Below are 25,887 nucleotides of genomic sequence, written 5' to 3'. Positions count from 1 at the left end.
TGACAGTGCTGGGAGACCACGGCAGGTAACACAATGGAGACTGGCATAAAACAGCCGGATGCTAATCAGAGCTGCAGGTACCATCAGGGGCTGGCACACGGAAGGCTCCGCGATAAGGAGGGCAGCCTGAGCTGGAGGTATCTTTACTGCGAGCACGGAGAGAAGTGCAGAGCCACGAGGCAAAAAGCCTTTGTCACCACCCTCTGGAGATGGCGGCTTCAGTCCTCACCACCAAAGGTATTTGACAAATTTGAGCAGGCACTAACTTATGACCAGCACTTCTAAGTAACTGCCATGCAGAAAGTGTCGGTCCCTCTTTTTCATGCCACCTGTCGGCATACATCTGTTGGTATCATCACCAAGGCAGCATGGCTTCAGGGTTTTACAATTTACATCCAAATATCAAGTCTTTTACTCTATTCCAGTAACAAAAGGAGGGTTGGTTTGTTTGGTTTGTTTGGTTTTTTCCCCTTGGAATGGCAACAACAAACTGAGAAACAGATGCTGAACAGTTTGATAATACCCGAAATAAAGACATGCTTAAATATAGTTAATCATAGACAAAAAAACCTGATGAAATACCAAAACAGATTATTCAGAAACACTGTACACTATGTGACAGGTTTGTGAAATGAAGTGTAGTCCATTAGGATTAAGCTGATAAAAAAAAATCAAATGTACATAGTTTAATCTCTCTGAAAGATTACAGCTTGTACTAATATGTATTATAAGATTTAATCAGAATTGGTCCAAACTACTGCATTATCATCATGCTTTAAGAAATGTTATTAATAAATAATCAAAATGTATTTTGAATATCTCAATTTCTAGAGCAGACCTCAAAAACTGCTGAGCAGTGAACATTCACTAAAAATACTTCAAAAAAGAGGATGCATTTCTTCTCAAATAAAAGTATTTTTGTGGTGGTAAACATGATCAGTAGCAGTACAAAGGCACTATTTCTTTTAAGATAGTACAGTCTCAGTTTCAAGAGCAACAGGTCTTCACCATATAACTACTGCATTCAAAGAGAAACCTAAGACTGTTTTGGTTGGGCTTTCTTTTTGCAGCTTTCTTTGTTAGTGGGTTAGAATTAAATACTTCATTTTTTCTGTAGATTTTACAAAAACCATGTCCTTAAAATATTTACACAGACATAACAAAATACCGTTATCAGAGAGGTAAGACACATTCAATCTTTATGAACAATTCAAGTGTCATGACTGACGATGTTTTTATTTAATTAGAAGGCAAACAAAATAGTGAACCAGACTACGTACTCTGTCTCTTTGTCACTTTAAGACAGGTAGTAGAGTAGTTGTGTCAGCAAGTTCAACTGGTTCATATGTGTCACATTTGAAATAAAATGGCAATTTTTTTTTTTTCAAGAAATAAAAAACAAGCCAGGTAACAGACAAGGCAGGGATGAGGAAGGAACATGGGACTCAGCTTATGGCTTCACAAAAGGCTTGTGACATGTGACATCACCTAAATCATGAAGTGGAAAGTCGCTCTTTTGCCCTGGAAGGCTTTTCATATCTCTGAAGAGTAAGAATTTATCATAGAATCACAACTTCTCCTCTCCACTAAGCAATTTCATTTGCCACATACCTCACTCACTCTTGGATAACCCCCAGGGAAGTCTTGTCAGTGTCAGGTCATACATCTTATTAATTGGCTATAAGAGTTACTGATAAGAAAGTCTAAGAAAATCTCAGCTACCAGAAACTCAGGTACAAGAAAGGACATGCTGCCCTTACAACCTTTCCAAGAAAGTTAACTAAAAGAAAAACAAGTTTTTTAAAAAATACATTGACTAGACATATGATAGCCTGTGTCTAAGAACATGGAAGCTTTAAAAATACTGATTCCTCTTAAATACGTTCCTAGACCTCTGAGCAGATACTATTTATAGGCCATAATTCTCTCAGAATTTAAGGAAAGCAACATCTGTGTACATTACGGAATTATACTGAATCATTTGAGGTCGTGTAAGGGTAGGGTGATGAATCTGCAAGGAGGATCTGCTGCTTTTCTGGCTCAGCAAGCCCAGAGACCTGGGAGAGATGAAAATGCCTGTTCCAGGTGGCAGGTTGGAGTAACAGATCTTCCATGGTCACTGCAGAATCCAGCAGAGCAGACACACTCAAACGCAATCCTGAAATTTGCTCTCACACTATCAAATCAAATATATCTAAAACAGAAAACACTACGGCATAACAAAACAGCGCTCTTGTTCAAGTTGAAAGTTTCTTGCTTTTAGCTCAGCCTCCCTTGTTGCATCATGGTTATTAGGCAAGGGCACAGATACAAACCCTTTTCCTAGATACAGGTTCAGGCTTTCAGATAATTTTTGCTCTTGTGAAGAAGGACGAGACTGCCACAGACAACAGATTACCCCATATTTGAGAAAATGGGGTATTGAACCTTCTTTTCTAAAGGCTGTTGTCTGCTCTGCAGACAAGACACTGATTCTGACCATTGCGGGTCTGATTCAGCACATCTACCCTTAATAACCAGTTCACCTGCAAAATGAAGTATTATCACCCTAATCCCGCAGGGCAGGCTGATAAATGGGTAGGAACAGAATGGTCAGTTACTTTACAAATATTCTTGAAATCGAATTGCACCTGAAATGGTATTTTTTACCTTGGAACATAAGGTTCTGTTGGAGGAGGGGGTATGTAGAGATCCTGAAGGGCAGAGCTATCTCTTTTTGTAGGTGTGCTGATAGTGCTGGATGGCGTAGCAACACTGCTCGTAGGACTTCTAGGAATAAGAGGCTGGTTCAAAAGAGAGAGAGAAATAACCAAGATTATCCTTATATATTATACATTTTTATTTGAGAAAGCTATGAAAATTCTATAGTTCAGAAAGTTAAATACTTAACAGTTCTAATGTTTTGTGTACTTTTAAACTGACTGAAAAAACACTCATACTAAGGAGACAGATCTACAAATGGACATGTATTAGGCTCTGATTACATCTTTTTCCCTTTTGCATAGCAAGATTATTGCCAATGCCCATAAAAATAGTAATCACTAGAGCCACTGGTGAAATCTTAATGAGTAAGTAACATACAGCATCCAGTGAATTCCTTAATTAAACTAACATTGTAAAGAAAAAGTCTAGCGTTTACAGTAAAAGGTGCATAAGTAGGCATTAAATTGAATGTCATCTCCCCCCATCTGCTCTACAGCTTCAGAATTAACTGTAAAAGCTTCAGTTTATGTCTGCAGATGCTGTAAAATCAGGTACTCTGTCCTCATAGCACATGCAGTATGATAGAGGATAAACTAGAGATTATTATTACTCTTCACTCCCCTGGGCACACTCCTCACAAAGTAACATTTACTCATAGGTAAATAAATTGTACCTTCCTTGCAGAATAATCACGAATTCTAGCTATCATTCCAGTCCAAATAGGATTCTTCCTCTTAATCACATCTCCCTCTCTCACGAATTAGGCACCCCTTTTTCTTCCTCAACTATCTTGGCTAGCTAAATAATGACCAACCATCTGAAGGCTTTATTAAATCACTGAAGGTTGCAAAGTATAGCAAGATTTTCTAACAGTCTCTCTACAGATTGCTTTAGTCTGCTTAGTAACATGTCTGCTCAATAACAAAAGTCTCATGTTGCTTGGCTTGTGCGATAGCTAAACTCAAGCAGAAGAAAAAGGAAATGGCAAACCAGCAAGTACAGCAGTATCTTCATATACCCTAAAATTAATCTAATATTAGGCAAATGCTGAGTTTTGCTTTGAAAGAGTTCTTTCCCCTCCATCTTTTTGAAGAAAGAAGTGTTGGGATTACCGTTATGGGTTCAGCATACCTATAACTTCTGACTTAAATAACTACTGGAGGATACAAACGTTTCACATTGTATTTACGGGTGTGTAGAAAGATCCTTCTGCCAGTAATATTAAGAATAATTTATGACAGACCAACAGAGCATTCCTGTGCAGAATAATCAGTTCTCATTTTCAAGATATTAATCTTGACACTGTAGCATTATGCCTATACTGCAGAAAACCCCAGGAGTCCAACAGGAACGTTTTCAAAATGTTGGCCTTTCATAAGCTTGTGATGAGCCATTTGAATTTATGTTTATCAAGCAAAGCCCCTACCATTGCCTTACTTTTTTTCAATCTGTATGTCTGAATAATGCATGCCACTTAGGAAACCTTCGACATCCTTTAGCCAGTTACTGCCTAGTTTTAGGAAAAGAGCTCTGTTAGATCTTATTTATCTCAAACATAATACAATGTATGCTTAAAACTTTCTTGTTAGAACTTTGCAAGTCCACCTGTAGAGCAAGAGCTATAACCTGACACAAGTTTTCCCTTTCTGAATGTTAGAAAACCATCTTCTGTAAACAGTGGTACTGCTAAATTCTTTCCTTGCTCATTAGAGTTAACGTGAGTGTTCTGTAGCCAGGCCAATGAAGGACTGCCAGTATTTACAGGAAGAGAGGGAGAAGGACACACACACAAAACCAGACAGGCAAAAGACTTTACAACCACTAAAAACAAGAAGACAGAAGTCTGCAAAAATAAGAATAAATTTGGTGGCAAAACTGGGTAAAAAAACAAAAACAAATTAAAAAAGACCTCTTTCAGAGAAACAAAAATCTAATCCTTTGAATTTTCACCTGTGACACTGTAGCCATAGATGGTCTTGAACCACTTACTAACACAACACTGACTATTTCCTTTCTGATACTTTGCACTTCTACGACAAGTACACTTCGTGGCTTGCTGAGTACCTTGTAGAATTAATTTTCATTGTAAGCCAAAAGAATGTTGTGACCCAGACCCTGTTTACGCTTATTAAGCCCAGGTTGCTGTTGTTCATGGCTCACGCTGACAGGAAGACAAGATGGATTTGCTCTTCCCTTTGAGGAATAAGACAGCCCTTTACTTTACCAGAATGAATAGGCAGATAAGAGGAAAGAGGGAACTAGACTGGTGGCAATCAATAGGAGTTTATGGTTTCTATCATATAAGGAAAAACATGCTCCAGTGTTAACAGTCAAATGGACTTAAAAGAGGTTGATGAGCCCCTGGTGGTCCTGACCAGCTGCTGGAGGACACAGATAAAGAATTTCACTTGTGCTACAGCCTGGAATACCTGGGCTTAACTACTGAAATAATAATGATATGGGCTTAATTCCCCAAAAAACCTATTTTGCTGAAGTCTGAGGATTCTGTTGGGTAACTTCACACTTCATCGGTGCCTGGTAATACACAGCCCAGACAAACAGGTCGGTTTGTCCTCCAGAACAGTTTGCTGGAAGATGCTGGAAATCAACAGTTGGGGTTAGTGCGTCTTTGACAAATGCATATTTTTGGTTCATCTTTTGGCTCAGCAAGGTGGTTAAAAGAGTGAGTGCAGCAGGAAGAAAAACCACAGAAAAACACAAGTTATCCAGCTACTTGAAGGTGAAAGGTTTCCCTCAAACCCTCCCCATGTCAGACACTTTTAGAGGTGAAATTACAGTGTAATTTGCCAGAGGATGGCAATGTGGGTAGATCTTCCCAGGGCACCTGGAGCTCCCAAGGGAATAGAAACTGTAATACAATCTAGTATAAGAGGAAGCACAATCCCACAGGATTGTCCCAAAACATACTAGGATGTCTCATATCTTTTCCATATTTGTGTCATATTGTCAAAATCAACTCTCCAGTTTATTTCCACAAAAAAGAAAAAGCTGCGGAACTGGAAAAAAAAGGAGAAATCCAATTTTAAATGTAGGTCACCACTTTTTAAAAAAAGAATATATTTATCACCATTTCACCAGATAAATCAGTAAGCTCTTTTAAAAGAATGGCTCCATGGTAAAAGCATTCACGTGGTCTCTCCTGGTAGCAGCTCTACATACTGAGAGCACTGCTGTAACTACCACCTTGTGCTGGAGGAGTTCAGCTTTCATTTTATAAGGAATTAAAAGTCTTCAGGCCCCCCTGGTTGAAAAGAGAGTCTTCAGAACATGGTCTGCAGGTAAGGTGCATCTACACAGCATTTTGCATTGTAATTTAGAGAGACATGAACCCTTCAGTTCAAGTCAATCTGTGCACCTGCAAGTAAATCCGCCCATATAGCTCTCCAGTTCAATGGCAGCCATTCAGTGGACCATATGCAGGAACACTGAAAACAAAAACACATGGAACTCCATTCAAGTATTTCTGAATTGGACGCCTTGGAGATCAGTGTTATCACTGAGTTAATTCTCTTCCAAGGACCAGAGCTTTTCCCTGCTGCAGTCCCTTTTGGTGGGATTGCTGAAACAGCAATAAAACTAAAAATTTTTCAGATCCAAAGAGTTAAATACTTGACCCGTGGGAACAGCCCGACAGAGAAAGTTTAGAAGTTACATATTAAAACTGGAATAGCCTCAAAAATGTCTCACAAAAGACCCTGAATCAATGTTAACCCGCAACGACAGACACAAAATCCATATTTCAATACATTTTGGAGTACTATTTCTCAAACATTTTGGATGCACCATTCTCCTTCAGGATTATTAGTCTTTATGGACCCTTTCCCAAATTGTCAGCTGGCCAGGGAACAGACAGCTAACCGTCTTTACTTACAGCAGCTCAGTTTCCCCAGCACAGGGGCAATTCGCCTGTAAGTACTGACTGACAGCACAGACACCCCTGTTTCCCTCTCCACCAGCAGCTGCTCTGCCCTTGGTTAGCTCTGCCCTGCAGTCCCTACCTCCCTCTTGCTACCAGGACCTATTGCTGCTTCTCCCATCCCCAATCCTGAAGGAACTGAGAGGATGCCCTCTCAGTTAAGTCAGCATATTATTTTTGCCTTTTTTTCCCTCTGAACAATGAATATAATTAATCTTTAACATATACTATCTAAAATTCTTTTTAATGTTTTTTGAAACTCCTTGAACCTTTCATTAACTCCCTTGGAAGCTGCAATATATAGTTTGAGAAACATTACTCCAGAAAAAGACATACAATTTTTAAAAACATAAGCAAAACCAATACAAAATTTTAAGTGGTAATGTCTTTATACAGTATTTGCATCAGTAAACAGATTTTACTGCTAATATATTTTTCATATTGGACCAAGGTTATGCCAATTTATTGAACAGAATGTTTCCAATAAAATAAACTTTTTAGAAGATCAACCATGACATGAAGTAATGAAATACTATAACTAATTCATACTCTGTAGGAAAAGCCAGTCAGAATGCATTTTAACAGTGCTGCAAAGATTGCCCAATTCCCATGTAGTTAAAAGACAACTAAGCAACTGAAGCCAACAAGTTAGTATTTTATTCAAATTTAATGATTAAAAAGTGTGAGGTCATTAATTCTAATCATAAATGATGAAAACAGAATATAATATTATGTCTAGATAAATGAAGCAGGCAATAAAATTAAGTAAGCAAAATTACAAAATAAAAATAATAAAAGTAGCATTTTCTCTCAAACGAAGGACTCCGTTGTTATTGTTGATGTTGCTTCTTAGGAGGCTGGAAAGCTGAATAGTTCATAGTGGAGATGAGATACATACCATAGCAGAGACATTATGCATATCTAATCCAAAATAAAGTCTGTTCAAAAAACTAGATACTGAGCTGTTGGTGATTTTATATTGGTACAATTTAATCACATACAAAACAGTACAGTAAACTATTTTAAATATACAAAAGGTGACATTTAAATAAGCTTGGTGAAGAGCGTGACAGTGTTTAAGAGGGGTCAGAAGGTTTTTTTTCCAAGTCAACACACAAGATGTGGCCGGCAGCTGGACCTGCCAGCTGTATTATAAAGAAACTGGATGAAGAGTCTTCCACACTGTAGTCAAAGTCCAGTTTCTTTTGACTAATTAACAAAGCATTTTCCAGAATGCACAGGAAGACTTTGCAGCTAGCTTCTTGCTAGCATCATGATGGCGACTTACATAAGATTTCTTATGCTCCAAGAATCTACCCTATCGAACCTTCCACCCTTGTTCAAACAGTGCTTTGGGCAGTCTCCCTTTGAAAACTCCCCAAAATAACACAAAGTGGGAAGGAGAAATAAAACAGACAATCTAGAGTAGAGGACATTTATTTGTTAGGTTTTGAACCAGACAAAAAATGTGGAGAGTTCAAAGATAACGGAGTAACCTCTATATCAAGTAAGAAAAAAAAAAAAGAAAAAAAAAGGTTAAAAACTTATTTGGTTTGTTTGCCACATCCAGTAGCAGTCAGAAATACAAACATTGCAATCTGAAATATCATTCTAGGCTTTCACACAACAGATCAGAGTATCAGAAAAAGCAACTGAAAGGCAAATTTAGTAAGATTTCTCTTGCAAGCATAACACCTGAATATTTATGGTACAATACCATATTAATAAATATCTTCAATTGCAAAGGCAACCACAAAATCCCCCAAGGCCACAGCTGCCTAATTCAAATGTTAGAAAAGCAATTAAGAAAACACAGGCTGAAAAATCTCTTCACAAATTCAGACATGATTCCAGAATGCATCAAGGAAGAATTCTGATTATCTGTAAGAAGCTGGATACTGATGGATATTAAAACAGACAATCGTCAAGTGACGGAAAACAAAAAAGCCCCAGCACTTCCTTTAATCAGGACATAAGGGGAAAAAAAGGATATTTTTTTTTCTGTACTGATTGACCTTAGAGCTGGAATTAATGCATTTGTAAATACAAACTCATTATGTAATGGTGCATAGTATATATAGCCATAGGCTAACTGTATTATTTTACTGTACATCAAGCAATTTTATATCAGTTTCAGGACCGCTACACAAGATGCATAATTCTTCTTCTTCTTCTTTCTTTCCCCTAACCTTTCATATTTATTCTAAGGATAAAAATATTTGTGAAAAGAATGAATATACTGCATTTCTGACAAAAGGAAAAAAAAATAAGTCCCAAAGAATTAATCAATAATTACGTAGACTGCATTTAACTCATAATTCATGGCAAGACTGCAATGTGAAGGCAGAGCTGTTCAAAGTAAACCACTGAACGTTCTAAGAAGTATTTATATCAATTAGTAACCAGTTAAAACCTGAATGATCGAAAAGCGTTTTCCACACCCAGAGACCATATGCCAGAAAGCTGGCATATAGCTAATCTAGATCACTACCAGTGGACAGCAAGCTCTTAAAAATTTCATTATCAGAATGCATAGTTTAATTACCAGGGCGCCCTGTCACTCACACACCAAACTGCTTGGTACACTGCTAGCGCATACTGCCTGAACTGGAAGACTTGTCTGTCACTTTCTCAACTTACAGGCATACTTAGTATCCCTCTATTAAGTCTAGTTTTTCATGTAGCTGCAAGTAGCAAACTTCATGTCCTTACATACCATTATTGACTAAACGAGCAAAATACCATTTACCAAAAATGCCTCAGTATTATTCACTTTCAGCTAAAACTACGTTCTGAAGACTCTCAATTAAAACATCTTAATGTAAATCTCAATGTAAATGAGCTCAATTTAATTCACTGAAATATTTACCTTCTACATTTGCTACAACAGCTGTTAAACATATTCACTGGTGGGGTACATACAAAAACAGTCTCTGCTTTTGTGTCAGCTTCCTTACGTTGGGGTAAATTTCCACCTTCTCCATTCATTGCAATTTGATTGGGATGTGACACCACATTTTTCCTCTGTTCACTCCATTTGCAGAACCAAAAAACTCACAGCAGCCAGTCTGCAGATGCTAATTCCCATTTTGTCAGAATTTCATCCCCATATCTTATTCTAGAGTCTTTTGAATATTTTGCTCATATTTTGTACTTTAACGGAATTATTACTGAGTCATAATTTCCTTATAGCTTGTGTCTGTTGAATAATACATATGGTTCAATTAACTTAGCTCTGGGATGTCAGCACAGTTAGAACATTCTCAATTATTTCATGACATCCTGATATAGGAAAACAAGTTATCATAATTTCCCCTGCTTCCAAAGGTGATGGAAGTACTGCATCTCCTTGTTTTCTTCCTGTTCGCTATCGCTTTCCCCCGCTCCTCTCACACTGTCTCCCAAGCTCCTATTAAAGAATAGCACCCTTACGTGAATCAGGAACATAAGAAATTTCACAACAGCCATAGGGCAAATTGCAATTCCAAAACATACAGCTTTTCTGAAGTTGTTTGGGTTTTTTTTTCAGAAATTTTGGAAGTAGATTCTGTTAAATAAACATCATTTCTTCATATTTTTAATAGCAATAAAATTACCCTGCTCTCTGACTGCTTTCGCTGCTTGTTATTAATCAAACATACAGGACCGATTTCACACTTAGGTTACATTTAAACTAACAGCAGCTGACTTTAACAGCTGTTCACCTCTGATCTGCATAAATTAACAACAGAAATCTCCACATTATGCAGCTTCTGAAGTTTGTCTTCGCTTCGCCCTGGAGCTTTTTTGACACTCAGTCTACTTAAGACAACTGTTGTTTCTCACACTAAAATCACAAATTACAACAGACACACATATGCACACTGCACACATTAAGTGCTGAATGAGGTTCTGGCCTTTTCCTGGTGCCATGCTTGATAAAATCAGGACAACATCATTGTGATACCAGAATTATAGCTCTAATGTTTAACAGTATCTCTATTTGTACTTATATTAACCTTAAAAATATTTATATTTTCTATGCTATCAGCAAAAAACCCACACCAAAACCAATACTCCCATTCCCCGCCCCCCTCCCCAAACCTGTAAGATTACAGGAAACCTCTGTCTAGGGTCAGTCTCGTCTTATCTAATACAGATAATCTACATTCAAGCTAGCTTTCCAGACTCCCTTTATCAACAAATGGAGAGAGAGAGAGGCATGCGCAGGGCCCAATTCACCTCATCCTAAGGTAGATCAGCCTAAAATAGATCAAGATGAATGAGCGAGTAACTGTTATTTGTGTCTGCTGGCCAAAAGGAGTAAAAATGAGAAACCTGAATGATATGTAGGTACTCCAGATATTTAAAGTTAGATTAGTTGAATAACACCCTAGTATTTGTATTGACCTAAGGATGGTGAGATGTAAATCAGAGCCAAATAAAACACGCTAAAAGATGACTGGATTTTTGCTTCTGGAAGTGAGTGCGGAGTTTCAAGCCGGTCCACAACTGTAGCTCATGACTGCATTCACTGTAAAAGGACCACAGGCATCCTCACTTTCCTACGGGACTTAGTTTAAATGGTGGAAATTGGTTTCTATCCAATTTCTTCTCACCCTTTTGGAGTACCCTGTCTTGAATTAATCACTGATTTGCTATTGTCTGCATCAATGACCCATGTCAGAAACTTCTGTTGTGGGGTCTTCAGTGTAATTATTCTAGCAGCAAATGATACAGCGAAGCAAAAATCAATATCCAGGAGAATGACCCAATTCACCCACAGAAATACCAAACCCACCCAAAGAGGATTTAGACTGAAAGTATTTCATGCCATTTAAGGCAATGGTGTGTATTTTTCATTTATATTCTTACTAAAGCTATGATAAAAGTGCAGCCTTCAAGTATGGATATTCATACTCTCATATCATGCATACAGATTTGCAATTTTAGGTTCAGACAGTAATAAGATATTTTGGGTTCAAAGTTTTTTGTCACATGTCTAGTCAGTAATTTATATCTGAAAGACCAGGATATCTCAATCATTTAAAAACTTACTCAGTTTCAAAGACAGTGATGCATTTAACCACTATAAAATAATTTATTTTCATATATATATACACACACACATATATATATATACGTATTTAAAAGACATTCTTCATTGCATTAGTTCTTTTTATGAATCTCTTAATATTTTAGATAGCAAAGACCACGGCTACTGGCCGTGGCATTTCCATATCTCATTTTCATTTTGCCTGAACTTTGCAGAAGTCTTTTCTGTCTCAAATGTACTTAATTTTAAATTAGACTTTTTATAGTGATAATAAAAATGTCCCAAAGAATGCATTCTTTATGCAAAGAAAATAAATTTCTAAACATTGTTCTATCCAAACTGAAGGAAAAAAAGGGATTATTTGTCAGTTCCATCTGTTGGTTACATGCTTTCATCAGTCTGGACATAACTTTTATTTCCTAGAGTAATCCATCACATTGATGTTTTATCCTTGAGTGAAACACGAAAGCTTTAATGAAACCATTCCATGGTTTTCAGCTCATTGCAGGCTTACTAAAATCAAAGGTCCAGCCGGACATCCTGTGCTACACCTCTTTATGTGCAAGGGTTCGATTCAACAACAACTCTGACATGAATGTGACTTTATTTACATAAGGAAAGTTTGATGGTCAAGTGGTTTATTGAATAAAATCCCCTTATACCTTTTCCTGTAACTCGATGATCGATCAAACTGAGAACTCATGATCTTTTTCTCCCGTCTTTCTTTAAGTTTATACCGCACTGAGAGCTGAACAAGAAGTCAAACTAAAATTTATCAGTTTCTGAAGTATGCTTGTTTCCCCTCGGCTAGAAAAGTTATCTGGGGCTACCTTTCTGCATCGTAAAACATCGGGATGATTACTTCTTAACTTTGAAAAGTTCTAATAACAGGCTTAACTTCAATTGAGCCTATGAGAGCAAACTGCAGAGAAATCATTTCAGAGACAATTTTTCAAAGTATACAAGAGTAAATCCATATGCTGCTGAGATGAAGCACAATAAAGCATCATTGAGATAATCTATAGTTAAAATGATGGTGTATGACTTATGATTAAGCTTCATTACCTGCAGAGCAAGGGGCTTCCATCTCATATTTTTCAGTAAAGCTGGTGCTGAGGTAAGCATGCTCTGAGGTCGCTTTTTCAAAGTTAAGATAACACCACTCGGATCCTCTCGTAGTGCATTCACCAAATTTTTCAACTGCCACCCCACCTGGTAACCAGTAAAATCAGTACAATAAAATTGAGGTACAGTATTCAATATGTAATGTTCCCTTTTTAAATAAGATTAGTAAAATAACATAATAGGAGTGTATATATATATTAAAGGAGATTAACTCTAGAAACGTCAAAAATAAATTACTGCATAAAAATAATGTCAACTAAAATTATTATAATGCATTAAGATGGATATGCATCATTTCAGGTTTTAGAGTTAATAAACTACTGTTACTCCACTGTAAATGCACAATTAAATCTCAAAGTGTTTTCAAAATTAGCTCTGGTACATAGACTTTAGAGACTAGAAGGTTAAAAAGCCCTGGCTTCTGCCCCAACAGTTCAATTCAAAACTGAGCATTTTATACTCCATAGTTACTATTTAAAGACCACTAACCACATGTAGTCATACTACTTCTACTCCTAGCAGCTTATGCAAGCACAAACCAGTTCAGGAAAATCTTCTACTCTTCACACTGCTATAAAAATAAAATCAGAATCACAAGGCCATTTTTTTTAAATAGTACTCCTTTCATGACAATTTCAGAAACAAATATAGTAAATTAATGACAGAAATGTAGTCCAGCCTCTACTTGAGTATTAGTAAAGTTTTCCTAACGGAAATACAGCATTTTGAAATATGCTAAAATTAAGAATTTGACTAACATGGAAAGCAACAAGTCTTTATTTATAAACACAGGATAGAACTTTCTGAATCATTTACTTTGCATTTTTGAACAAAATACTTCAAATATTAAAACAGTACAACTCACGACAATGGTTTTCAGTCTAAATAATGCCTGATTTTAGGTATCTATCCTGAAATGCTTTAAGATATTCAATCCCTGCATTTTCAGATTTGGTACCTAGAGTGGCAATACACAGAATCATACATCCCTTGGCCTGTAGATTTAGAAAGTGATTATTTCTGTAAACTTGACAGCTTTTCTACCTTTTTCTCTCTCCCCCTCTAAATAAACTTCTCCTGTTTAAAGGATCACTGTTACAAATATTTTCCTGCTTTTGCAACCTTTACAAGAACAATGTTAAGAAGAAAACTATCTAACTGAGAAATGAAATTCTAACTGACAAGACATCTAGAACTCTGAAGTGATAAGGTAACATCATCTTAAAAAGGTTACTTTCTATCATGTCAACATATTTGAAAAAAAATTTGTAAAATATATTTAAAAACCAAGGAATGCAGATGTTCCTTATAATTGGTATAGTGCAATATGACACAAATATATATTTGTTACCTCTGTTTAAGCAAGGTAATCACACGTAGGTTGCTGCTATTTATTTTTTACCTTATTCCCCGTTACACCGAAACTCACTTTGTTTGCTTAATATCACTCAAGAGCTGATACTCCCACACGAGCACGCCACTTAAGCCAATGCTAATGCTTACCAGCAACCCTGAATCACAGACCAGGTTCAAACCTCACCACTCTTCCTCAGCTACTGTGAACCTACCTGTCCTGTTTTCACCACAGCAAAGTTCATTATATTCAGGATGCGCTTCTACAGTAATATTATTGTAAACAAAGAAACAGGGTGTTAACAACATGCATCTTTATGGAATATTTTCCACCTTCCACAGAAGACTTCCAAGCATGCTGTAATTCTTATTTTCAGTCCAATGTACTAGGCATATGGCTATTATACTTCGAATAAAAAGAAACATGAACATAATCAACTTCATCTCAATTCCCTTATCCCTGTGAAGCCTCCATTCTGTTTCAACAGCGTCGAAAAAAATACCTTGCCATTTACAATACTGTTTTCTTACTCGGAGAAACTTCCACCACTACTTAGAAATAATATATCCCCCATAGTTCCATGTCACCTTGGGCATACGCAAGGTTCCATTTGCTACTCAAAAGCAGGAATTAAAGGCCTACAGTTCACGTAAGGTATCTCTGTACATAAGCTACTGTACACTTTAATTCCCTAATGTAACAGCTGAAGACAGATATCTGGAGGGGAATCCTTTTGCTGAATAAAGCAGCACAGGGAGCCTTGAGGAAAACACGATGTGGTCCCAGTTAAGGACTCGGACTGTAAAATTCTTGCCATTTAAGTTGGTAGGACGCTGCATGCGAAAGCTGTGCTTTAAAGCCACTGAAATAGCCAGAGGAATATAAATAAAACTGGGTGGGTTTTTTTATGATAGCAGTTTTAAAATTATTTTAAATGCACTTTCATACTTTGCAGAGATAACCTGTATCATGTATTTCAACTACGTCTTACAATGCAATAAATGGGAGATTATCTAGTCTCTTTACGAGAGTTAGGGGCATTAAAGAAAAAAAAATAAATCACTCCAAAGCACTAAATCTGATGCATTTAATTTAGAAGCTCATGAATATAAACAATTTAACTTTTTTTTTTTTTCATAGGAAAACTCTGAGTTTACTACTGATTTTCAAATGAAGTTCATCCTCTGATTTTCCTTTATTCCCTGACAGGAGTTTTCTGGCTGGTTCAGACCATCCCTGGTTGCTTCTCATCTTTTGAACAGAAACGACTGAGTTGGCCTAAGAGGAATAAGTCACATAAGAGGCTGTCAACAATAAATTGAAGGAAATTAATATCCACATTGGAGGCATGCTTTTCAGTTCCCACATAGTTTAGATCCCATCAAAATTCATATTGACAGAGACTAAACAGAAGCAATCTTATTTGAGAAGGTCAGGCTGGAAAGAGGAAAAGGCAGTGAACATATCTGGAACTGAAAACTGTTTTCCAGAAATCCAGTTCAGTGATATTTAATCTATACTTTCTTTTAAGTATGATTTGAAGTTATTCTCTCTAATCTCTCCTCAGGATCTTCCCCTTTCTCATTACCACCACAGTTATAAATTCTCAACTTCTAATCATCAAGTTTTCAGGCAGAGCTTTCAAAGTCCCTACCACATTCTTTATCCTGCTCACGTATTGCAAAAATGGATAGTAATAAGAACGTTTTATTACTGGTCTGAAAATTCAATAGATAAGTAAAAGGACTATATCAGCAGTCAACTTTATTTATATTAAAACAACCGAAGCCATTAATTTTTAAATCAGTGCACTATACTGAGCAGGTAGCCACTTTGAAGGACCAAGCAAGTTACTGCTGCTTGCTTTAAAATAAATTTACATTGTTAAACCAATGGCCATCAACATGCAGTAGCCAGGAGAGGTCTCTTTAGTGGCAGCCGAAGCCCAGCGTTGGGTTTTGCTGAGCAGTGCCTGAATCCCTCATGGCCGAGCGCAGGGAGGACCAAGGGCAGCCAGTGGGCTGTCCGCCAGCCACAGGTACAAATTAGCCAGTCCCTGGGTAATACTGGGAGCCCTCCCTGGGCGGGTAAGCGCGCCCACTGCATGGGTGCAAGCCTGGGTGCCCGAGGGAGCACAGCACACCTCGTGGAAAGGTGGACTTTAAAGCAGGACAGGCCACAGGTGGTTTCTGGGGGAGGAAGAAGGAAGAACATGGACTTAAGGAGCAGCAAGGGAAGGTGAGCATGGCTTGCAAAGACAGGGGAACTAGGGGAAGAGGGAGAGGAGAGAGCACCACAGGGTGCCCTGTGGAGTCATGCTGACCACTTCCTGCCAAGGAGATAACAGCACCTTTGCTGGAGGAGTCTACTGCCAAGATAAAGGAGGGACAGAAAGGGTAGCCCACACCACCTGAGGAGCAATAAACCAAGGTCAGATGAACAGTGCTGCTGGGGGAAGGGCCACCATCCTCCCCAAGGGGAGGGCAGGGCTCTGTGCCAGGAGAAGCGAGCCTGTGGGCAGGGTGACTGGAGCATCAGCACCAAGCTACCTCCAAATATCTCATCTCATCCCACCACTGTATGCCCAGAGGTTGTGGCGAGGCTGAGAAGCCTCACCAGCATGCTCCAGAGACACCCAGGACCACCATCCAAGTTGCTTCAGCAGGACAAGATGGGCACTCAGGAGCCCCGCACAGCTACACCCAGTTCTGACTCATCCTCCTCATCTCCCCTGCCTCTCCATCTCACTTCCCACCAGCTTCTCTACGACCTGGAATATCCCGGCACCCATTACCCCAAATAGCAGAAGGCAGTTACAGGGGTCTTCTCCCCCAGCCACCACCTAGGAAAAGAAGACATCCCTGAGCAAGGTCAGACATATTTTAAAAGACACCAACTTTTCTTTGGCTTGCAGCATGCACATCTGGAGGACAATATCACAACAGCCTGGAATGGAACTTTTATTTTGAATTCTTATTCTAAGTTGGCATGAACTTCAACATTTTAAACTATTAAAAAGTTGTTCTTAAACTAATGACGGTTTTTTCCCAGGTGAACCTACTGCCCCCTTTTATGATAAACTTGGAAAATTGGTACCAATTTTCCCGTTTTCTGAAAGTAAGCATGACCATTCACTGTATCTTTTTTTTTTAAACAGCTGCACCCATGACAGTATTCTCAAAATCCCATGCTTGTTCATGATTTCTGTATGTACCGCTGTATGTTATAAGCCAGAAAAGAGCTCTGTAAAATATTAACATGAGGGCAGCTCAAAAGCAATTGGATGAACCTAAACCAAGTATTTTTAGGATGCTACAAGATCCAGTCTGAAAAATCCAGCACATGTATCCCAATGAAACCATGCAACAGAACAGCTCCGTCATTTAAAAGCAGTGTGCAAATCCAATATGCACTGAAACTACATCATCTAGAGGCTTGAATTATAGTCAAATGATAAATAGAACATAGTCCATATTTTTACAGGCATATTCCCATTCGAAGGGTCAACAGAGTCCCATGAAAAGTTAATGAGAGCTTTTTGCTTCCATGAAGTGAAAACTGTTTTTTTTCCCCAGTTACAATAATTCATTCATGACCTGCAGATTTGTAAAAGAAAAGTAGTAATATCTTTACACTTCTGAAGGAAAAGTAATGTTTTCCTGCCAAATATAAACTGCAAAGCCGTCTGCTATTTTCTTGCAAATATGCAAAATCAACTGTAGTGTTTCATTTTTAAAAGTTACTGGAATGGGCAGAGAATCAAAATTCTTACTCTTTCAATGCTGCCTGTTATAAGTGAAATGTAGCCAGTGCTCTTTGACTTATCATGCATTTCAAGCTTCAAGCTTTACTCATTTTTGAGCTAAAAAATAGAATTTCTAAGAAGAAAACACCTTAAGAAATGGGTGGTTTTTTAAACAACTTCCGTATCCATCACCCATCTTGCATTCTATAAATAAAAATTATTGTGCAAGGAAAAAAAAGCAACTACAACACTGCACTTCAAATCACTGTCTATCAAACCTAGCACGCTGTTAAGCAAGTCAGAATCTGACAAGAAGCTATCTGGTGTCACGCTGCTAAATTAACAGCTTGATTCCCATGAACACTGGCCAGAAATGAGGATGGTCAGCTGGCAGCCCTGCGAAACAAATATGTTAGTAGCAAGCATCTCCTTCCTTTCCCCCAGCTGCAGATGCCTGAAAAGCTTAAAAAATAATGGAAGGCCATAGGTCTTCTGCCTCCAGAAAACATTACTGGATGAGGAAACCACAGAGGGATGTTTACAACATGGACTACCACAGAGAGGAAAGCTGTGTCTCTATGCGGTAGGAGAAGCAGCATCAGGAGAGTAGCAGATGCCTCTCAGGGATTTATCCAGCTTCTTAGGCCAGCATGATAATGAACGTCCATGCTTACATAACAGTGTTGTCCCAAAGAGGAGAGGTTAATAATATTGTGATTGCATATGCTGCGATTCTAATTAAAGAGTATCTTGGCTATGTTATTTAAATAAATGCAATTTCAATCTAGTGCTTAAGTCAGTTCTGTGCATTCTTAGGATGTCACTGTATCGTTGTCCAAAGTCACAACAACACAGCTTGCACAGGAAGCACACTGAAGAAAATCACATCTTTTATTTGAGCAAAGCCTGATGTTTCATCGAAACTTCTGCTTACTACCACTGAACTATGAAATAAGTAATTTTCATATTCATTTTGACTATGTAAACTAAAACTCACAATTCAGAGACTTTCCCAAGAATAAACTAAGTTAGGACCGAAACTGAAAGCGGAATACAGAAGTTACTGCCTCTCATTAAGCTGCTCTAATCACATTTCTGTGTCAGAAAACGTATCTGATCTGGCGCATAACTTCTGACTAATTTTAGTACCTTGCTCTATTTGGGTGTTTGCACAGCTCAGTTCCACCATAACTCAACAAACATCACAAATGTTAGTAACATAACTACAGAGCACCACAGTAATGGAGACAAGCATCTGTTTTACCCATGGGGGAACTAAAAGTTGAGTTATCCAGGGACACAGAATCAGGTGTATATTGAAGACTGGACACTGTTTAATAACAACGCTTACCTTTCACTTTTCACTGATACAACCAACCTTCAGTTCAGAGCTACCTCACTGTTTTGCTTTTGAGTCATTGCTAGCAACGTCCTAGAACAAATAAACGAGTATATTTGTTGGGAACAGCTAAGATTCCAGCTTCATGGGTTTGGTTATATCCTATTCTACAGATATAAGGTCAGTGGCTAGGTACCATTTTTTGAGGAAAATAGATGTCATTTCCCTATTTCAGGGTATGACTCTAAAAAATGAGGTTGATTTCAGTTGGGTCAGTTTTGGTGGACCTCTGAAATTTGAAGCATCTTCCCCTCAGTGACTGGCTGCCTCCAGCATGATGACCATAAGTCATCTCTCTTTTCGCCCAGGAGTACAGAGGGTTTTCATCCAGCCTTCCCCTCCACTTGCGGAATGTTTATCTCGGCATTATTTAGCCTCAGAGGAACCCTAGAAGGGTGTCTCAGGCACCAAGACGTGCATAATTTCACATTAAAGGCCTTCCCTGAAGGCAAAGCACCGTGCTGACGGCAACACACGAGTCAGTCCAGCCACACAACAGGTAGGAAACCGTCGTGTTCCTGTGTTGCGACCAGGGAAATGAAGGTTCTGGTCCCAATTCCCAGCGACCACGTTTTTTGCGTAATATAAATGCATTCCAAACTAGTACAGGGAATGGGCTTTGAAAGCCACGTTGTGATAAGCAGGCCCTACCTGTTCTTCAGCGAGGGCACAGACTACAGTCCTCACCTGACCTCAGTTTCAGCAGCTTCCAGGGAACGTATGGAGAGCCCAGGTGCCTACCTCCACCTCAGCGGGGCTCCTGGCAAGGGTCAGACCTCCTCTGCCCGAGAACGGGCATTTTAGCATCCCTGGGTGGCCACAGGCGAGCACTGAAGAAACACTAAGGCCAAGCGGGGAAGCGCGGCTAAACGTCTAAGCAGGTGCAGAGAGCTGGTGGTACAAGCTGGAGGCACCGGCAGGATTTAGGCCGACTGGACTGCACCCCAGTTTCTCACAGACTAAGCTGCAGTACGGATGCGGGTGGCCTCATCCTTCCTGGGGTGGGAAGGGAACAGCCAAGTTCCCCACACTTCACGCAGAGGGCGTAAGGAACGTGCTCCTCAGGAGCGACCCTGCAGCCTTAACCCACCGCAGCCGCGTTTGCCTTACAGTAACTCACTCGTGCGGCTGCGTGCTTTACATCTCACACTGGCAGTCTGAGGCACGTGCCTGTGTGTGTGTGCATTGCGTATTCTCATATTTAAATTGCCCAAATGGTTGTCCTGTAATTAAAATAATAAATATATATATATAAACACACATGCATACACACATATGTAAATAATTTCGTCTCAGATTAAATTTACATCACCACAACCTAATATTTGAGGACGATTCCAGTGAGTCAGTAATTCCAACAGTCTTTGACCCTCCCCCCCACCTTTTCAATGTATAAATAAAAGTCCCTGAGATCCCCGGCTGCCCTGCAGATAAGTAGTGCTGCTATCCCTGAAACAGATGTTTCTTCGGACTGAATTCATATACTGAAAATAAATTAACATGTGTACAAAGAAATTGTAAAAAATAACCAAGCAAACTAACAAAGATAACAAACAAAAAGCCTTTAATTGAGCTGAAAACTTACATAGCATCACTTAGCTAAAGGAAGGACAGGGATAAGGAGTTAAAAGTAATTATTTAGCCATGAGAGCTCTTTCCTTTTTTATTCCATTTTACTGCTAATAAAATAATTAGCCCTAAACTACGTACAGTGTTCAAGCCACTGAGGTGTTCTAAGCCAGTACTGAGGGTTTTTCAATAAAAATTTACATATTCAGAGTACATTTACTCAAATCAGGCAGAGAAATTCCCTGCTTTAATTTTTCCTCCCTCATGACACAGCATTCACTTGCTTTTCTTACTGTTTTGATCTACTTTTACAACAACTATCGCTGCCTTACACTTCCTCACAATTACCTCCTAACTTCATCGGGATAAGCTAATGAATTATGCAACACAAGATCAGGCTGGAACCTGAAAATCAGCTGTGTAAGTTACACGGCTGCTCCCTGCACAAAGCACAGAGGTATTCAAAACTACTGAATCCTAACCCATATGCAGTCCAGGTTGTGCACAACTGTAGCATCAGCCAATTAATTTGCACAACTTTGAAGACATCTCTCCTTACCCTTCATCTCCTTCTCTACAGTGTACTTCAGTTTTCATCCATTTCAGTTAAAAGGAAGATTATTAGCAGCAGAATAATACCTGCTTTCCTTTCCAAATACACATACCTGAACTTATACTAACAGTAAGCCTTTTAACCTGTTCTTGTGAGACAAAGACAGTACATAATCTGTATTCTGTTCTATAGGCATCACCATAGTTAACAAATAGAAAACTTAAATTCTACTTATTATCTGCTGCCTGGGCATAAAACATATGCTCTAATCATACACTTCACACGTCAGAGACGAAGAAATTTTGAAAGAATTATTTTAACGGCAGAATTTACAGTATTCTCACTACTGAGAATATACTGTTAGCCTTGTCATTTAAATTGCCTGCAAATACAAATTGTGCCGAAATAAGTAGTCAGTAGCAACTACTATGAGAATATGAAAATATTTTTTATCAGGAATATACGCAAAAGGTTTTTGGCAGCACATTGTCTTTCAATATTTCTGTTGGAAATATTAATACCATTTACAGAACCTCTTAGAGGACTCCTTTTTTTTCTATAGAAACACTACCATATGGGAAAAAATGTAAACCATAAAACAACCGTACAGAATAAATAAATTAAAATACATTATCTCCCAGTATATTCTGTGCAGAAAGGTGAATTTAACAATTAGGTCATAAGAATACTCCACAGAATACTGCAGCAGTTTTTAGCAGATACGTCCTCAGGACTGACTATGGTCATAAGTATAGCTTCTATAAAAATACTCAATTTGGCTACAGACTCACTAACTTCGCTATCACCATTGGTGAAACTATGAAGGCCCACTGATGACATCCAAAGAAAAAGTCAACTGGTACTGCAGCAGAATTCTTACTACAATCACACTGCTTCTAAGAGAGACATTGGAGCCTTCAAAGTCAGCCCAGGTGTGTATTCCCAAACTGCAGACAGTGCCGTACAGAGCAGTCTATGTCATTAACTACAGAAGAACTTTTTTTTCCCCCAAAGAAAAATAATGGAAGAACTCAATAGTCTGCTGAATGGTTATCCATATATGTTCATCTAATCACATGAGTAAACTACCAGGGCTCAATGATAATAAAGTTGTCCATTCTGGGGTACAGCCAGGATAGAAAAAAAATAATAATAATAAAAAAAAATAATCTATGTTTTTGATTGAGCTGTGGGACACAGCAAATGGCAACAGGTGACCAAGACCACCATCAGCTGGCAGGGAATACTTCTAGAAATACAGTGTATGGCCATTGAACCCACGTCCCAGTCATATGAGAGAATGGGCAGCTCCTGTTGTGCCAGTTTTTTCTATTACTTCCTGAAAGGCTGCCTATAGTAAACCGAACCTCTAAGTGCTTGAGACTTACACAGCTCCATCAATAGCATGCCAATCCCACACATGAGGCTTAGCATGCCCAGCATATATTCTTTAGGTACTGCACCATAACTCTACAGCAGAGGGTGGGGATCCGGTGCTCCGGAGCACAGATCAAAGAGCTCACTCAAAGCCACAGGACCAAACCTGCCATTCACAAAAACCTGAGGGAGTACGGAGCAGCTTCCACAACCACTTGTGACTTATGAGCGACCCTGTTGTGTTCCCTTTCCATTTTGGGGCACAGTCAACGAGGTTTATCGCTTTCAGCTAAGCCAAGCGGGCTGACTTTACAGTAACGTAGAAGCGCTCACACAGTTAAGCTCCGTTATCATCTAGGAGACAGGTAGCTGCTGAACGCCAGCACAGCCTGGCCTTCTGCTACAACTGAACTAATTCCACCGGCTGGCGATACAGATGTGTAGTTAAGCGTGAAAATTTCACGTGGAATGAACAAAGGGAGATTATTTCCAGTTTGGCAGAAACACGAAGCAGCGTGGGCTGGCCAAGCTTATGCTGCTCTAACACAGGTGCGATGATGACTTGTTTGTTAGCTGATTTGTCGTGCCAGAGTTAGAAGTGCAAGTGGGTGCCCACACTGACACAGCAGGCTATTTACATAAAAATGAGCCTGTGCTCACCAAAGTGGTGCGTGTCTCACACACCAACTCCGAACAAGCCCCAGGGATCAAGGGAAAAGAGATTTCACTGAACAAGAGCATCCAGCATTTGTGCTGCAGAACTGGCCCGAGAGTCCTCACCCATTCAAACTCTACCAATCCAAAAACAAGCGTGGGGCAGTTCTCAAAGCAGAGATACCTTATCCGTGGAGCTGCCACCAGTGACCTCCACTAATTTTATTTTCCCAAATATTTACTTCATTTGAAAAATATTTGTGGAAAACTAAAATGAACTCATACACATACACGTGCACTTTCCTAACTCCTTAAAAGACTACCTCCTACCTTTTCTTCAGAGCACCTGAGAATCCTTTCTCCCTGGAGAATACGTCTTGGAAAGCACAACATAATTCATCCGCATTTGTCAAATTTGTCAAGTTGTTTCTCTTTTTCATTTATACTCATGTAAAAACATTTGCATTCACCGTGGGGAAACAAAAGAGCATCTTCCTTCACACATTTCATTTCTGCAATAGTACACTTTCCTGACATATGGGATATAAAATAATATATTTCTGTGTGTATTTGCACATCTATGTAGAAAAGAGACCATAAGTAACACCATATAACCTTAATACAAATTTCATGTTAAGGGGAATTGCAAATTTGCAAAAGATTTTTTCCGTTTGAGAGGATCACAACAATTTAGTTTCTTTATCAGTATTACACAATAATTATGGAGACTGTACAGAAAGAAAAAACTGAAATTTTGAGAAGGAATTTGGAGGACAGACTAATTTGCCAAACTCAAAGTATGGTCCTCATATCCTGACAAACTACAAAGAGTTCAGGAGAGAGCCCTGCAGAAAACTAGGTTACTTCCATAAAGACTTCCATTAACACTTCTGAACAGACCTAAAAAGCTTTTAGATGTAAATCCCACCTATCTTTAAAATTAAATATTAGTGTTAACCTTTAACAAACTATTATAAACAGAGGAAGCCCAAGGATTTGGAAAGGATTAAAATCATGATTTGGGAACTGTTACTCTATCTCCTTTTCCATAAAAGCACATGCATGACAGCAACAGAAGGAAGCTGAGCAGGAGGCATATTTCTTTTGAACTTTGAGAATCTTGATGCACTGTTTTGTTGTTCAAATTAAGCATCATAAGACCATAAAAATATTATTTTAAATGAAAGATGTTGTTAGTGGATGTTGTTGTATAAGGTGCCAAACATCTAACGTCAAAATCTTAGACTGACACTGCTGTCCCCTTCCTTATACTCTTCCAGCCCACTTCTCCACTGAGCCTCTTTAGAAATACTGTTTACTTCAAAGCCAAGTTAATAAGGCCTTCAATAACAAAACTGTGTTTGAAAAATCTGTGTTCAAAAAACCTAGCTTGGATCTGAAACAGATCCTGCTAAACAGTGCAGGAAAATGGAATAAACAGAAATATTTGCAACACCATTTTTCTACTTACAAGTGTTTTGTTTTTCCCAAAATAAGATGACATCTACTGCAAACTCCATTTGAATGCATACACTCTGGAGATTCATAGGCACCCCAAGATCAGCATTAACTATCAGCTGGAATTTGCCAGCTCCCCACAAACCCTGAGAGGTTCTGTGGAAGTTGAAGTCTTCTCACTACAGTGATCTTAAAAACCTGTTCCTTACTTTTTCTAAGCAAAGATTAAGTTAGGGTAAGGATCTCGGAAGGTATCATACCCTTCTTAAGTTTTAACCCTTGCAGAAAAGCAAGGTATGGTCTTGTAGATGTATCCATCCTCAAAGTTTTTGTACTGTAAACACAAAAAGAATTCCAACAACTAATTTCTATGGACTTGGCTTGGCCCACAAGAGCCCGCAGGAGTTTCCACAGTAAGGAACATATGCCATATAAAAGCTAGGTGCTACCTACGTAGTACATGATTCCAAAAAATCCACTTTCAACAATAAAGACATCAAGCATACCAGCTTCTATATGAAATAGATTGATAACTGACCATATTCACCTATTTTGCCAAATTATTTTGTCATATTTTTTCTGTCTTCTGTATTTACATTTGTTCTGATGAGTTTTAGCCAACAAACACAAATTTTGCAAATCCACATGTCTATCACATGTCACATCATACTTGTATTAGAAGTCCATGCAATGTGACAAAAATGCTTCCAAAATACAGAAACTAGGCACAGGAGATTACACGAGAACAGCCTGTTATTCAAGAATCCTACACCATCCTGAGTCTATACCTCCCTGTTTTCTGCTTGGAGTATTTTCTCTACAGCTTTATCACTGATGCAACCAAACAGTACTGTGAACAGTAATAATTCATGTAAGCAATAATATTGTTTCCTGCACTTCCAGTTGGTTAAAAGGAGGACTACCTTGAGGCAAAATACACTCTTGAATTATATATGGGCAGAAACATGAGTACTGCAG

General features: G+C 38.6%; 1 protein-coding gene across 6 annotated transcripts in view; it reads right to left on the bottom strand.

Annotated features, from left to right (window-relative positions):
* CNKSR2 (connector enhancer of kinase suppressor of Ras 2) overlaps window positions 1–25,887 on the bottom strand; it is a 216,650-nt gene that overhangs the window by 87,798 nt on the left and 102,965 nt on the right. For 4 of the 6 annotated variants that reach the window (XM_063342919.1, XM_063342952.1, XM_063342942.1 and 1 more), the window contains exons 9-10: window positions 12,741–12,887; window positions 2,650–2,783 (exon numbers count right to left, since the gene is read on the bottom strand). In XM_063342919.1, coding sequence (XP_063198989.1) covers window positions 2,650–2,783; window positions 12,741–12,887 — 281 coding nt within the window. The remainder of the gene's footprint in view (window positions 1–2,649; window positions 2,784–12,740; window positions 12,888–25,887) is intronic. The other 2 variants (XM_063342929.1, XM_063342934.1) reach the window with 1 other exon arrangement.

Source organism: Chroicocephalus ridibundus, chromosome 1, assembly GCF_963924245.1.
Source record: "Chroicocephalus ridibundus chromosome 1, bChrRid1.1, whole genome shotgun sequence".
Classification (NCBI taxonomy): Eukaryota; Metazoa; Chordata; class Aves; order Charadriiformes; family Laridae; genus Chroicocephalus; species Chroicocephalus ridibundus.
The sequence above is the reverse complement of the archived record's forward strand: the minus strand, read 5'-3'. Positions and strand labels throughout refer to the sequence as shown.